This window comes from Crinia signifera, chromosome 3 (genome assembly GCF_055691185.1).
Source record: "Crinia signifera chromosome 3, ASM5569118v1, whole genome shotgun sequence".
NCBI lineage: Eukaryota > Metazoa > Chordata > Amphibia > Anura > Myobatrachidae > Crinia > Crinia signifera.
In genome coordinates this window covers 315,441,949-315,454,939 of record NC_139219.1, presented here as the reverse complement: position 1 = coordinate 315,454,939, position 12,991 = coordinate 315,441,949, and the positions used below count along the sequence as shown (strand labels likewise).

General features: G+C 46.9%; 1 protein-coding gene across 2 annotated transcripts in view; it reads left to right on the top strand.

Moving 5' to 3' along the window:
- Positions 1 to 9,935: 9,935 nt before the first annotated feature.
- Positions 9,936 to 12,991, top strand: part of RUNX2 (RUNX family transcription factor 2) — a 69,802-nt gene continuing 66,746 nt past the window's right edge. For both annotated transcript variants that reach the window (XM_083178689.1, XM_083178690.1), the window contains exon 1: positions 9,936 to 12,488. In XM_083178689.1, the coding sequence (XP_083034815.1) occupies positions 12,195 to 12,488 (294 nt within the window). In that variant the 5' untranslated portion in view covers positions 9,936 to 12,194. The remainder of the gene's footprint in view (positions 12,489 to 12,991) is intronic.

Genomic DNA, 12,991 nt, shown 5'->3' with positions numbered 1-12,991 from the left:
AGATTGCCACAGCATAGATAAACTCATCTCTTTGTGCCAACTGCTATCTGTACTAACACCAATCTGTATTGCAAATATATGTGTAACTGCCGACAAGGTGGCAGGTAGATTGTGACAACTTATATCTAAGAGATTGGTTTGGATTAAATTAGAAAATACTGACAGTTTAAGCATACTATGTTGACACTACAGCTGTCGGCTAAACTGAAATAACACAAGATTGCCACAGCACAGATAAACTCATCTCTTTGTGCCAATTGCCATCTGTACTAACACCAATCTGCATTGCAAATATATGCGTAACTGTCGACATGGTGGCAGGTAGACTGTGACAACTTATATTTCATGCTTCACATGCCGGCCATGAACCGAACTAGAGCCTGTCTGTATTGAATGAGACATACTCTAGTGTCGGCCTGCCGACAAATACACTGTTGACAACGGGCACCTTACATCAGGCACTGGAAAGTGTTCTCTTAAAAGTAGATTCCTAAGTTTGCGGAATCTCACTATAATTAAATGTATATTTTCCCTTTTTGGCAAACAAACTAGGAGAGTCACTAGTCAGCCTACACGCTACCTCTTCTTAAGAACAGCTAAACTTTGCAGAGGGATTGTTACCCCTTCGATACAATGTTGAAATAGTAACTGTTCTAGCAATACTTGAAACATTTTATTTACTGTGGTGAAATTTCATGTATTGACCTATCCATTATACCTCGACTCTCCAATCGATAGTCCATGGTTCTGACTAAGTGAATCCTAGTAAGTGTTAACAGATTACATCCCGCTTTAGCAACACGCAGGTGACCCCCTCTAACCCACTACCTGTGTTGGGGAACATTACCACCTGGACTGGGGGCTGGGCTACATTAATTTAGTCCAACCTCATAGGCTCATCTTTGAGACTTTTTCTAAGAGTCCTTATACTTTTAGACTCATACGTATCTTCTTGAGCCGAGATACAGGGTGTTGCAGAACCAGGGGATGTTATGCCCACAGGGCACACACAAGTTAGTGTGAATCATTCAATTCTTGTATATATATATTTATATGTTATATGTTTGTGTGTGAGCGCCTAAAAAACGTTCTTGTCTAGTGTCTATTTTAACAAAACCTAATAAAAGTTAATTTTTAGCCTACACCATTTTCTGGGTTGGACCAATCTAACCCACTCCTTGAAGTGTTACTAGCATCCTTAACTAGTCTACTCTACCCCAGTGACACTGGCTCCGTGATATATCTACCTATATCATCCCACTCAAACCTGTGTTGCTACTCATGACTTACTGACAATATCTTATGATATATTTCTACAAGTTTCTGATTACTGAATTGTAATCATTGTTAAAGAGTGCCCCAACAAAGAGAGAGTCTTTCTCTTCCTTCCTTTGCACTGAATGAGTCTTTGTCTGTTCCTGGCATTCCCTATGCCTTGCAATACCGACTCATCACCGTCATATCAGCATGTTTGTGCCAGAGAGGTACATCATGGTCCGCACAGTCATCGCTGGGGGGGGGCGTGCGTCACGTGCGGAGATGAATCGCTGATTAATAAGAAATCCAAGTCACATTGGGATAGACTTCACTACTGGTTTTCCCTGGTCAGGACACAGCGCGGTGCAGCGCAGGCATGTGAGAGCTGGATTCATTCCTTCCAGTCGTCTGAGTTGGACGCGAGCTCTCCCCTGTGACGGAAAAGTTAATTTATTTTTTTACAATTTTTTTCTTTTAAACTCCATTCTAGCAGCAGCAGCAGCAGCGATGTTTATAGAGCCGTCAGGGAAATGAGTAACCATCCACTAATAAACAGGCCCTTTGTGAGAACACAAGCCGGAGCTGGTACGTGGTATCCCAACAGAGGCGGCTTTACCATTAGGCTGCTGCCTAGGGGCTGCCGCATCTGAGGGGGCACCCCTGAGTCTGACTGGCAAATTATTAAGGATGACTCTGAGAGAGGGGGCCAGATGCACTAAACTGTGTGATGAACAGCCAGCCAATCAGTTCCTGCTTGACATTTTTCAAACCCAGCCTGTGACATGGCAGGTAGGAGCTGATTGGCTGGCTGGTTATCACTCTCCATTTTATCACTTTTGAAGCTTAGTGCATCTGGCCCAGGATCTGAATGGTTGCCCATAGCAACATCCCATGTGAAATAGAACTCCCATCTTAGTAAGTTTGGTTTATTTACTAAGATGTTGCCCATAGCAACCAATCAGAATTTATTTATTTAGCACCTTTTAGAAGATAATAGGTCTAATTCGTTGCCCCTAGCAACATACCATGTGAAATAGAACTCCCACATCAGTACATCCCCCCTAAGGGTCTGAAGTAGAACTGAGTGCTGTGATTAGTCCTACACTAAATGTGCATACACACTGTACAATTTTTTGGACCAATTTTGTTCATTTCGGCCATTCTGAATGAAATTGGTCAATATTTCTTTCAGCGTGAGTGCGTGGAACGACGAATGATGATGCGCATACCCGACAGTTGTTCATCAAGGTTGTTCGCCAACTGTGCATGCATCTCAATTTGGATATCTTTCAAAAATAGCCTATAAACTGTAGCTAGATCTTTCGTCTGTCGTCTGTCGTCAGTATCTTTCGTCAACATCTTTCGTCCAGGACACTGGGTTCAAGGGAAATGTCTTTCAACGAAATTGGTCAAATTTTTTTTTACAGTGTGTATGCACCTTTAGGGCCTTATTTTGGTCCACTCGCAGAGACAAATTCCTTCTCAAATGGACAAAACCATGTGCACTGCAGGTGGGGTAGATGTTACTTGCGCAGAGAGAATTAGATTTGGGTGGGGTTTTACTTCAAAGTGAGATCTATATTGCAGTGTAAAAATAAAGCAGTCAGTATTTACCCTGCATAGAAACAAAATAACTCACCCAAATCTAAATCTCTCTGCACATGTTACATCTGCCCCCTGCAGTGCAGCATGGTTTTGTCCATATGTGAAGGAATTTGTCTCTGCGAGTGAACCAGAATAAGGACCTAAATTCATGTAGCTGTACTCAGGTGTGGTATAGAGGATCTATAGAATTTAGGCAGACCGACTGGTCAACATGCATTTGGTCGACATGGCAATGGTAGACACACAGATGGCCGACACACGTTTTTATATCCACCATCGGCAATGGTGCCACTCTGTACTTGGTTTCAGATGTATTTACTCCCCTGTCTGACACTGCATAGGACATAGGCTTTACCATCGATAGATGCTTAACATCGATGGCATAAAACCATCGAAGGGAAACAATTGGTATCACCCTCGATGGACATCACTGCTCTTTCACTTACAGGCCAATCAGGGGAGGGGGCAAGGCTTCATGGGTCATGACATACCAGGATGTAGCCAATCAGGAGAGGGAGGTGGGCTTTGTGGGTTACGTCTGGGGGCAGAGCTAAGCTATGTGCACCGGCGTTAGGGGCTAGAAACAAAAACCATCGCCGGGCCCACTGCCATCGATGGCAGAGAACCGTCAGATCGGTGGCAAACAATGGTGGCTGTTGCCCAGCGTTGATTGATGGCCACCCCTAGTGCAGCACAGTCCGCAGTTCCATTGACATGCACTCATCTCACTTTGTTTAGGAGCACATGTGCCTGCAATACTTACCACTCTGCATGGCCTGTACTCGTCCACGACTGCCCAGGTACAGCGGGGCGATTTCAGGCTCATCATCTGCTGCATATGATAAATGGTGCTCCAGCCAATCAGCTCCCAACTGTTGTGTTCAGTACCTGTCATCTGTTCAAAAAATGACAGTTGGGAGTTGATTGGCCCGATCATAATTTACCATACACGATTAGTTTCATCATCCACAAGGAGTTTTATCACTTGTATATAAATGGGCCCCTAAGTGTCTTCCAGTAGTTGAAGCAAGTTAAAGCGGTCTATGTACTGGGTGCCTAATTCTGGTTCACTCGCAGAAGCAAATTCTCCCCCTAATGGACAAAACCATGCGCAATGCAGGGGGGGGGAGCTGATGTAACATGAGCAGAGAGATCAAAAGGTCAACATTCTAAAGGTTGACATGAAGTTTTCATGTTTTTTTTGTGTCTATGTCGACATAGGTCGACATGGAGGTCAACATGGACACTGTCTAAGTGTACCGTGTCCCCTCGCATTGGCTAGCTACGCCCGCCATGCTTTGGGCTCGGTGCCTCGCTGCGCCCGGCACACTATTATTGTCTCCCTCCACGCCGTAATGGATTGTAGGGTATGAAATACCGCCTGTCGGCACATGTCGGCTCAAAATTTTGTTTAAAAATGCATGTCGACCTTTTCCATGTCGACTTTTTGAACATGCAGCCCTTTTGGCTGTCAATCTATTGACCCTGACAACCTATTGACTGTCGACCTTTGGACCCTGTCAACCTTTTGACTGTCGACCAATAGTGGTCGACCATATGACACGACCTATAGTCAATCTATCATGAGTCCGGGTTCCCCTGCAGTGCAGCATGGTTTTGTCCATTAGAGAATTAATTTGCTTTTGCAAGTGAACCAGAATCAGGCCCTAAGGTTTTCTGAGCTATCGTCCTACATTTAGGTGATTTATATCGGTGTTTTTGGGGGGAACAATGCACAAATGATATTTTAAGAAATGGGCCCCAAAAAATCATTTCTAGACTAAAAGAATAACAGGAACGTCTGGATGTACAGTCTCTGTTCAGTGTGAGGACAATGGTGCTGATATATAGAGATGGCCCATAGGGTTCTCTAGTAATATTCGGCAATTGGTGTGGATGCGATTTGTCATGGATCTGGCCATTTGGGTATTGTGGTTAGTAATAGCGGGTGTCCCTATCCACTTCGCATAGCATAAGAGGAGGACGAGAGGGGTCTTCCACCTACAGATGGATGTATTCTGTTGTACACGCCCTCCTGCAGCTTTACTAACTCATTCCTTTTTCTTGCTCCTTCTGCCCCATTTAACCACGAGCTTATATGTTTTTGTTATGACGTGTCACAGTGTGACACGTCATTTTTTAGTGTTTTTTTTTTATACATGTATTCTGACATACAAGTATAGTATGTATTGTGCCTGGGTGAGAGATAAAGGGAAAAGAGATACAGTACCTACCCATCAGTTACAGTACCTACCCATCAGTTACAATACCTACCCATCAGTTACAGTACCTACCCATCAGTTACAGTACCTACCCATGATTTACAGTACCTACCCATCATTTACAGTACCTACCCATCAGTTACAGTACCTACCCATCATTTACAGTACCTACCCATCAGTTACAGTACCTACCCATCATTTACAGTACCTACCCATCAGTTACAGTACCTACCCATCATTTACAGTACCTACCCATCAGTTACAGTACCTACCCATCATTTACAGTACCTACCCATGATTTACAGTACCTACCCATCAGTTACAATACCTACCCATCAGTTACAGTACCTACCCATGATTTACAGTACCTACCCATCATTTACAGTACCTACCCATCAGTTACAGTACCTACCCATCAGTTACAGTACCTACCCATCATATACAGTACCTACCCATCAGTTACAATACCTACCCATCAGTTACAGTACCTACCCATCAGCTTCTGTCATTCTTCTAGCACATCCTGTAAAATGACAGATAGAAGCTGATTGGTTAATACTTTAATCAACTGCACTTAAAATCATTGAGTTGGCATTTGGGGAAACAGTCATTAGGTCTACACCATTAGTGTTGACACAGATTAGGTCGACAGGCCTTGGGTCGACACAGTCAAAAGGTTGACACACCTAAGGTCAACAAGGGTCAAATGGTCAACACATGCATTAGATTAACATTGGGAAGTTCAGCAGTCAAATGGTTGACATGGGGTTTTTTTTTTCATGTTTTTTTTTTAAACCAACATTCGATGCACACGGTGTCCATGTCGACTATGTCGACATTCAGGACAAGGCCGTGAAAAACCCATGTCAACCCTTCAACTCTCGACCTAATGCATGTGTCGACCTTTGTCCATACCAACCTTAGACATGTTGGCCTTTTGTCTGTGTCGGCCTATGGCTTGTCGACCTTCAGTGGTCGACCAATGTATGTCGACCTTCATTTGGTCGACCTAATAATCCATTTGTATGTGCCGGATGGGGACGCGCTACAAGTTCCAGATGGTGTCCATATAACAGGATGGACCATGCCTTTCCCTGGCCCGCGGTACAGTGAACACACTATTACTATTGGTTGACAGGCCAAAGGTCAACACGTGAAAAAGGTTGACATGCATTTGTTTGACGCGTTCAAAAGGTCAGCACAACCAAAAGGTCGACATTGAAAAAGGTCAACATGAGTTTTTCATGTTTTTTTTTTATTTCAAAAACCGACTCGCCGTACGTTACCACCCCAGTGGGCATAGGGGGAGAGGTATAATAGTGATCCGAGAGCAGAGAGCCATGTGAGGGGACGCGGTACACTAATACGGTGTCTGTGTCGACATCTCTCGACATAGACATCGAAGACTCATGTCGACCTTTACCCATGTCAACCTTTTGCTTGTGTCTACCTTTTGACTATGTCGCCCTAATGCATGTTGACTTTTTCATGTGTCGACCGCCGGCCTAATTACTGTAGACAAAATGATCCTTTATCTGTCTCTGTGGCTTGTTTTTGTAGACCATAAGTCATAGGTGCCCATTTACTAAGGACCGCCGCATATACAGGATCTTACCGCCCAGGATCGCACTGCAGTATGGGATCCTATCCGATGGATCTTACTGCAGGTGCAGAGACAAATGCTCGGATAGGAGCCGGTACCTGCGATCTGATTGGCTGGGGGGTTAGCGCTGACCACACTGCCCCACCCGCCGGCAATGCGGTAACTAGCCCATAGGATACAATGGGCTACCGTCATCTCAGAATGGAGGTACCTGCTGGATCGGATGCTGCCCGATACGGGTACATCAGAAAGCATTGCATCCCCCATAGAAACCTATGGAGGATGCAACTGTGAGCGGGACAGGAGGGAGGTATCAGAGATCCCGCTGTGGTCCCTCCTACTTACATTCTGGAGATGCTTAATATTTGCTGCAAGCCCCTGAAAGCAATAGCCACAAATATTAAATGATAAATGGGCCCCATAGATGTACAGTATAGACCCAAAACATCAGGGTAATGTCAGATGAAACCACCATTATGGGCCCTACACACATAGCGATGCGCGAAGGGTGACCTACTGTAGCTGCACTAGCTCGGACAGTGCTGAGCCGCTGTCGCTCAGCACACAGCGCTGAAAGCCCACACACACAGCGTGAGCTGTCTGTGGTAAGCGAGCTGACACCGCCAGCGTTCTCCGGTGAGGCAACACTGGCGATGCCGATATTGGGGCATTTTCTAAGCAGCTTTGCCACACTAAGCAAAGTCGCTTAGAAAATGCCTTAATATCGGTCTGTGTGTAGGGCCCTATTAGATTTCATCTCCCAGATCTGAAAACCTGGCCTGAGACAAGTTTTAAACAAAAAATGAATAAATAAATAAAACATAAAAAAAAAAAACCTAAAACAAAAAAAGAATAAATAAATAAAACATAAAACAAAAAAAAACCTAAAACAAAAAAAGAATAAATAAATAAAACATAAAACAAAAAAAAAAATAAAACAAAAAAGAATAAATAAATAAACAAACAAAACATAAATAAATATAAAATAGGAAACCCCCAGACCAAAGCAAAAGAATAAAATTTAGGTCCCTCGTTCCTGAACTATGGAACTTGCCAACAGCGTAGGTCGCCCATGTCTGGACCCCCCTTAACATACAGTATGCCCGCCCACCCTTGATGACTATTTAAACGACATATCCATTAAATTGTAATTACCAATATCTTCAGACATAGATGAACGGCCCTTTGTGGAGACCAAGGTACACATAGGAAATCCCTCTATGGTCGGTACACCCCTCTGATGATACATGACCGAGCCGGGGTTTAAGAGTTGGTCCAATGTATGTCATTTCTACGTGTAACATGTTATACAAACCAACACGCTACATGACAATTGTATCATAGTACTGTATACCACTATGTGTTATTAATCCTCTACACAATTGTTACACAATATCTACACTAAAAAATTGTTAGGAATCCACCACTGTTGTTAGTCTACACCGCAATGTTACATACTATACCACTATTCACAATTGTTACACAATAATATACCACTATTCATGTTTACACACCATACCACAATTGTTATTACAACGACATCACACAGCGGTATAACCAGTACATGGGAAATACAGAGTACACCAATCCAGATAAAGCGGTGGAAAGTGTCAAGGTATAAAGCCAATAGGTCGACATGACAATACGTCGACATGCAATACGTTGACACCGATAAAAGGTTGACATGTACTAGATCAAAATTGCAAAAAAAAGGTAGATATGCAATAGGTGCCCAAAAAGTTATCACAAGAAAAATATCTACATGAAAAAAAGGTTGAATTATAAAAAGGTCGACAGGCATTTTTTCACAATTTTTGGGGGGCGGTGGGATTTTTCATATGTCACCATTCACATGGACTACCATTGGGAATGGTAAAGTGGCCCAAGCGAAGCGAGCCATATGAGGGAACATTTTACACAAATTGGGGGCCCGTGTCAACAATGACACAAAAAAGGTTAAAAAACATCTCATGTTGACCTTTTTATGTGTCGACATTTTCCATTTTTACCTTTTGGACATATCGACCTACTGCATGTCAACCTTTTGTCTGTGTCGACTTATTGTATGTTGACTTTTGTTGTTGACTTGTACCCCTATCAGATACCAAATGCCGGGTCGCATCCGGGATGGGGACACAGGTCCGACCCGGGAGCGACCTGACATTTGCGGACTGAAAGCTGCCACAACGACCCAGTTTATGGACGTCACATGGGACAGGGAGGAGTGGAGGTGCATCATGGGGGGGGGGGGGGGGCAGAGGAGGAGGCCATGCTTGGAGAGACCTGGGTTACCTGTGTATAGCTGGAATATGGTCACTAAGTCGACCCAATTTAGGTCAACATTCATTGGGTCCACCACTGAAGGTCGACAGAGCTTAGGTTGACACCTGAAATAGGTCGACACAAGCATTAGGTCGACAATGGCAGGGTCGACAGTCAAAAGGTCGACATGTGTTTTTCACATTTTTTTGGGGAGCCGACATGTGCTGACAGGTGGTATTTCATGCCCTTCCATCCACTACAGCATGCCAAGCACAGCATGGCGAGGGGACGCGGTACACTTAGATGTGTCCATGTTGACTAAGTCGACATACAGGATAAAAACCGTGTAAAAACTCATGTCTACCTTTTGACTGTTGACTTTCCCATTGTCGACCTAAGGATTGTGTCGACCTTGGCCATGTCGACCTATTTCAGGTGTCGACCTAAACTCTGTCGCCCTTCAGTAATCGACTCAATGCATGCCAACCTAAATTGTGTAGCTGTCCATATAGCTCGATATAATACCAGTACCTCCCAGTATAGTGCTATATAATACCAGTACCTCCCAGTATCGCAATCCCACCTCTGTTGCTGACACTTTGTAGGATAGCTCTATATAATGGAAGGGGTCAATCATAGAGTGACGTCACCTAGCACCTGCACAGATCTGTAGAATGACATCACACACTCATTAACCCGTGCAGCGCCGGTCAGCACACGTACAGCAGAGCAGGCAGCAGCCCTCGCCTTGTGTGTTAGCAGCAGTCAGAGTAATGGCAGAAGCTCAGTGCACACAGTTTATTATCCCACGGTGTGATGCAAGGTCCGGCTGCAGTCACCCCCCTCCACCCCAAACCATCATCACCCAGTAGCAGCAGCACCAGAGAAGCAGCTGGGAAGGTGGAACAGGACATGGCACAGTGTGGATTTCCCCAAATCACATAGCAGGGTTCTCATAGGCCCTTATCTGCAGTGGGAGGCGCTGTGCACCACTACTATTGGGTACAGAGAATGCTCTTAATAAGATCTGCCCTTTTTTCCCCCCTGCCTGCCGTAACACACAGACACACAAACAGCCTGGCTGTGCACACACAGGGGTGCAGCCTCATCCATTGCATTTAGGGAAACAGCTCAACTTCTCCTTGTGTCTTCTCTTCCAGCTGCCTTACCATCTCCACCCCCCACCCACCCCCCTTCCCCTGTGCTGGTGTGTGGGGCTGGGGGCACAGGACAGGAGCTGCTGCTGGTGAGCTGTGTGGATGGGGGGCAGCAGCTGGCACATGCAAATGAGTCTGATCCTGTGCCAGGGCACCACCACGTGTCTGTGTATCTTCTCATATGCTGGCTGCAGAGGACTCACTACTATATAAACCACAAAAACCCCTAATCATTGCAAATCCAGCCTACTGCAGGAAAAAGAGGCACAGCTCAGGACAGGACACCTCTGCCAACCGCAGCTCTGGGGTTTTTGGGGTTTGCTGCCTTGGTCCTGACAGATCTCCAGAGAAGGAAAGTGCTGCACCCCCCACCTCTGGGCTCTGCATTTTTGCAAAGGGGATTTAAAATAAAAAGGAAGAATTTGGGGGACTTTGTGGAGGTTCCTGGCTGCAGAGTGGTGGGTGCAACCACCACCACCAACTCCACCACCATCTCCACCACCAGTACCACCACCTCTCTCCGGCTGAGCTGTCACTGCGCCAAGTAGGACTGCTAGGAAGCATCTCTCTCTCCCAGGAGATGCCCGGACTGCCCTGCACTCAGCACTCAGGGGCAAAGCAGCTGCTGATCTGCAGATAGCACCCCCTGTGCCAAGGCTCAGACTGCAGAGGGGCATCTATGGGGCCAGCACTTCTCATGTATACTATATATACCCCATAACTCCATAGACAGAGCATCCAGCACACACTGCACGGTACCAGCAGTCTCCTATGCATTGGGGGAGTTTATTTGGGAGTCTAGCTCGCTTCCTGGGTGTTGGGCAACACTTCCATTCACATTAAGAAGGGACTTGCTGCACGCACATAGGCAGCAGCATCCCATACACTGTACCGGGAGCAGGGGAAGGAACCAGACCGCAGCAGCAGCGCCTCCCAGCCGGGCAGCCAGCAGCACAGCCAGCGGGGGCGCACAGGCATTGCGCACGGCTCGGCGCCTTGTCCCGGATCCCTGCCAGACTCTACCGGGGGAACCAAGTGCCTCCAGCGCCTACAGAGATCAGGAGTGTGCGGGAGCTGTGCGTTCCCTGCCCGGCTACAGCGCAGCATAATCCCCGGGACTGGACCAGCTTTACGCACAGACTCCAGGCGCAGCTCCTCTTCCATCCAGCACCCTCTGTGCCAGCCTGTATCCAGCACCCTCTGTGCCAGCCTGTATCCAGCACCCTCTGTGCCAGCCTGTATCCAGCACCCAGTGTGCCAGCCTGTATCCAGCACCCTCTGTGCCAGCCTGTATCCAGCACCCTCTGTGCCAGCCTGTATCCAGCACCCTCTGCCAGTCTGTAACCAGCACCCTCTGTGCCAGCTTGTAACCAGCACATCCTTTGCCAGCCTGAACTCCAATACACGGAGCTCGCCACCAGCCAGTGCCTTTGCTAACCAGCACCAACCGTGCCAGCCTTACCCTAGTACAGAGTTCTCCATCAGCCAGAGCCTCTGCCAACCTGCACCCTCTGTGCCAGCCTTATCAGAATACAGAGTTCTCCATCAGACAGAGCCTCTACCAACCATCACTCTGTGCCAGCCTTCACCCCAATACACCAAGCTCACCACCAGCCAGTTTCTACCAACCAGCACCCTCTGTGCCAGCCTGTACCCAAATACACCGAATTTACCACCAGCCAGAGCCTGTTTTATCCTGCACCCTCTGTACCAGCCTTACACCAATACACAGAGTTCTCCACCAGCCAGAGCCTCTGCCAGCCAGTAGCCACTGTGCCAACCTGCCCATTATACATCCAACTCACCATCATACAGAGACACTTCCAGTCAGCACCCTCTGTGCCAACCTACATACCGACTTTACAACCAGCCAGAGACTTCCATTTAGTACCCTCTGTGCCACCACCAGTCTGGCACCTCCAGCCGCATATACCCCAATGCCCTGTGCCATCATCACTGAGTGACTGCTAACCTGCACACACACCTAGGGGGGCACTCTCCCTGCTCCCTGTGCCCTCTCTGCCCGCACTCCTCACTCTCCATCCCCCCCTCCCCAGTCTTGACAGACAATAACCCGTGGCTGTTGTGATGCGTATTCCCGTAGATCCCAGCACCAGCCGGAGGTTCAGCCCGCCCTCCAGCAGCCTGCAGCCCGGCAAGATGAGCGACGTGAGCCCGGTGCCCGCCCCGCAGCAGCCCCAGCCACAGCAGCAGGAAGCGGCGCTGCCGGTACCCAGGCTGCGGGCGCACGACAACCGGACCATGGTGGAGATCATCGCGGATCACCCTGCGGAGCTGGTCCGCACAGACAGCCCCAACTTCCTCTGCTCAGTGCTGCCCTCGCACTGGCGCTGCAACAAGACCCTGCCGGTGGCGTTCAAGGTGAGTGCAATAGGGGACACTGGGGAAGTGGGGATTAGGATTGTTCAAAGGGGCAAATGGACAGTGTGACCGCAGGAAAGGGCACCCCACAGTGGGGGCACGTACATACTGATACAAAGTAGCAGAAAGCTGTCATCCAAATTAATGCAGCAACTTTGTAACTTTATCCATAAAGTCAGGTTTGAGTGATGCCACCTATTTGTGACATCTAGTACCAACTGTGCCACTTTCAGATGTAAAAAATGAATCAACTCTTCCCAGCCTCATTATTATGTTACATTGTTCTGCATGATCCGGATGGGTCATCAGGAGCCTCCTACAGTTTTGCCATTTGAAGATAAATCTTTATTATCTCTGTGTTTTGGGTACTCATACATTAACCCATGATTGACCATCAGAACTACTCAATGCTTCATCTTTAACTAGTGGGGGGGTATTTGCTGGAAAAGTGGCATCGTTATATAATTGGGATTTAATAAAACAGTGCCTGCTATTTCTCAGAT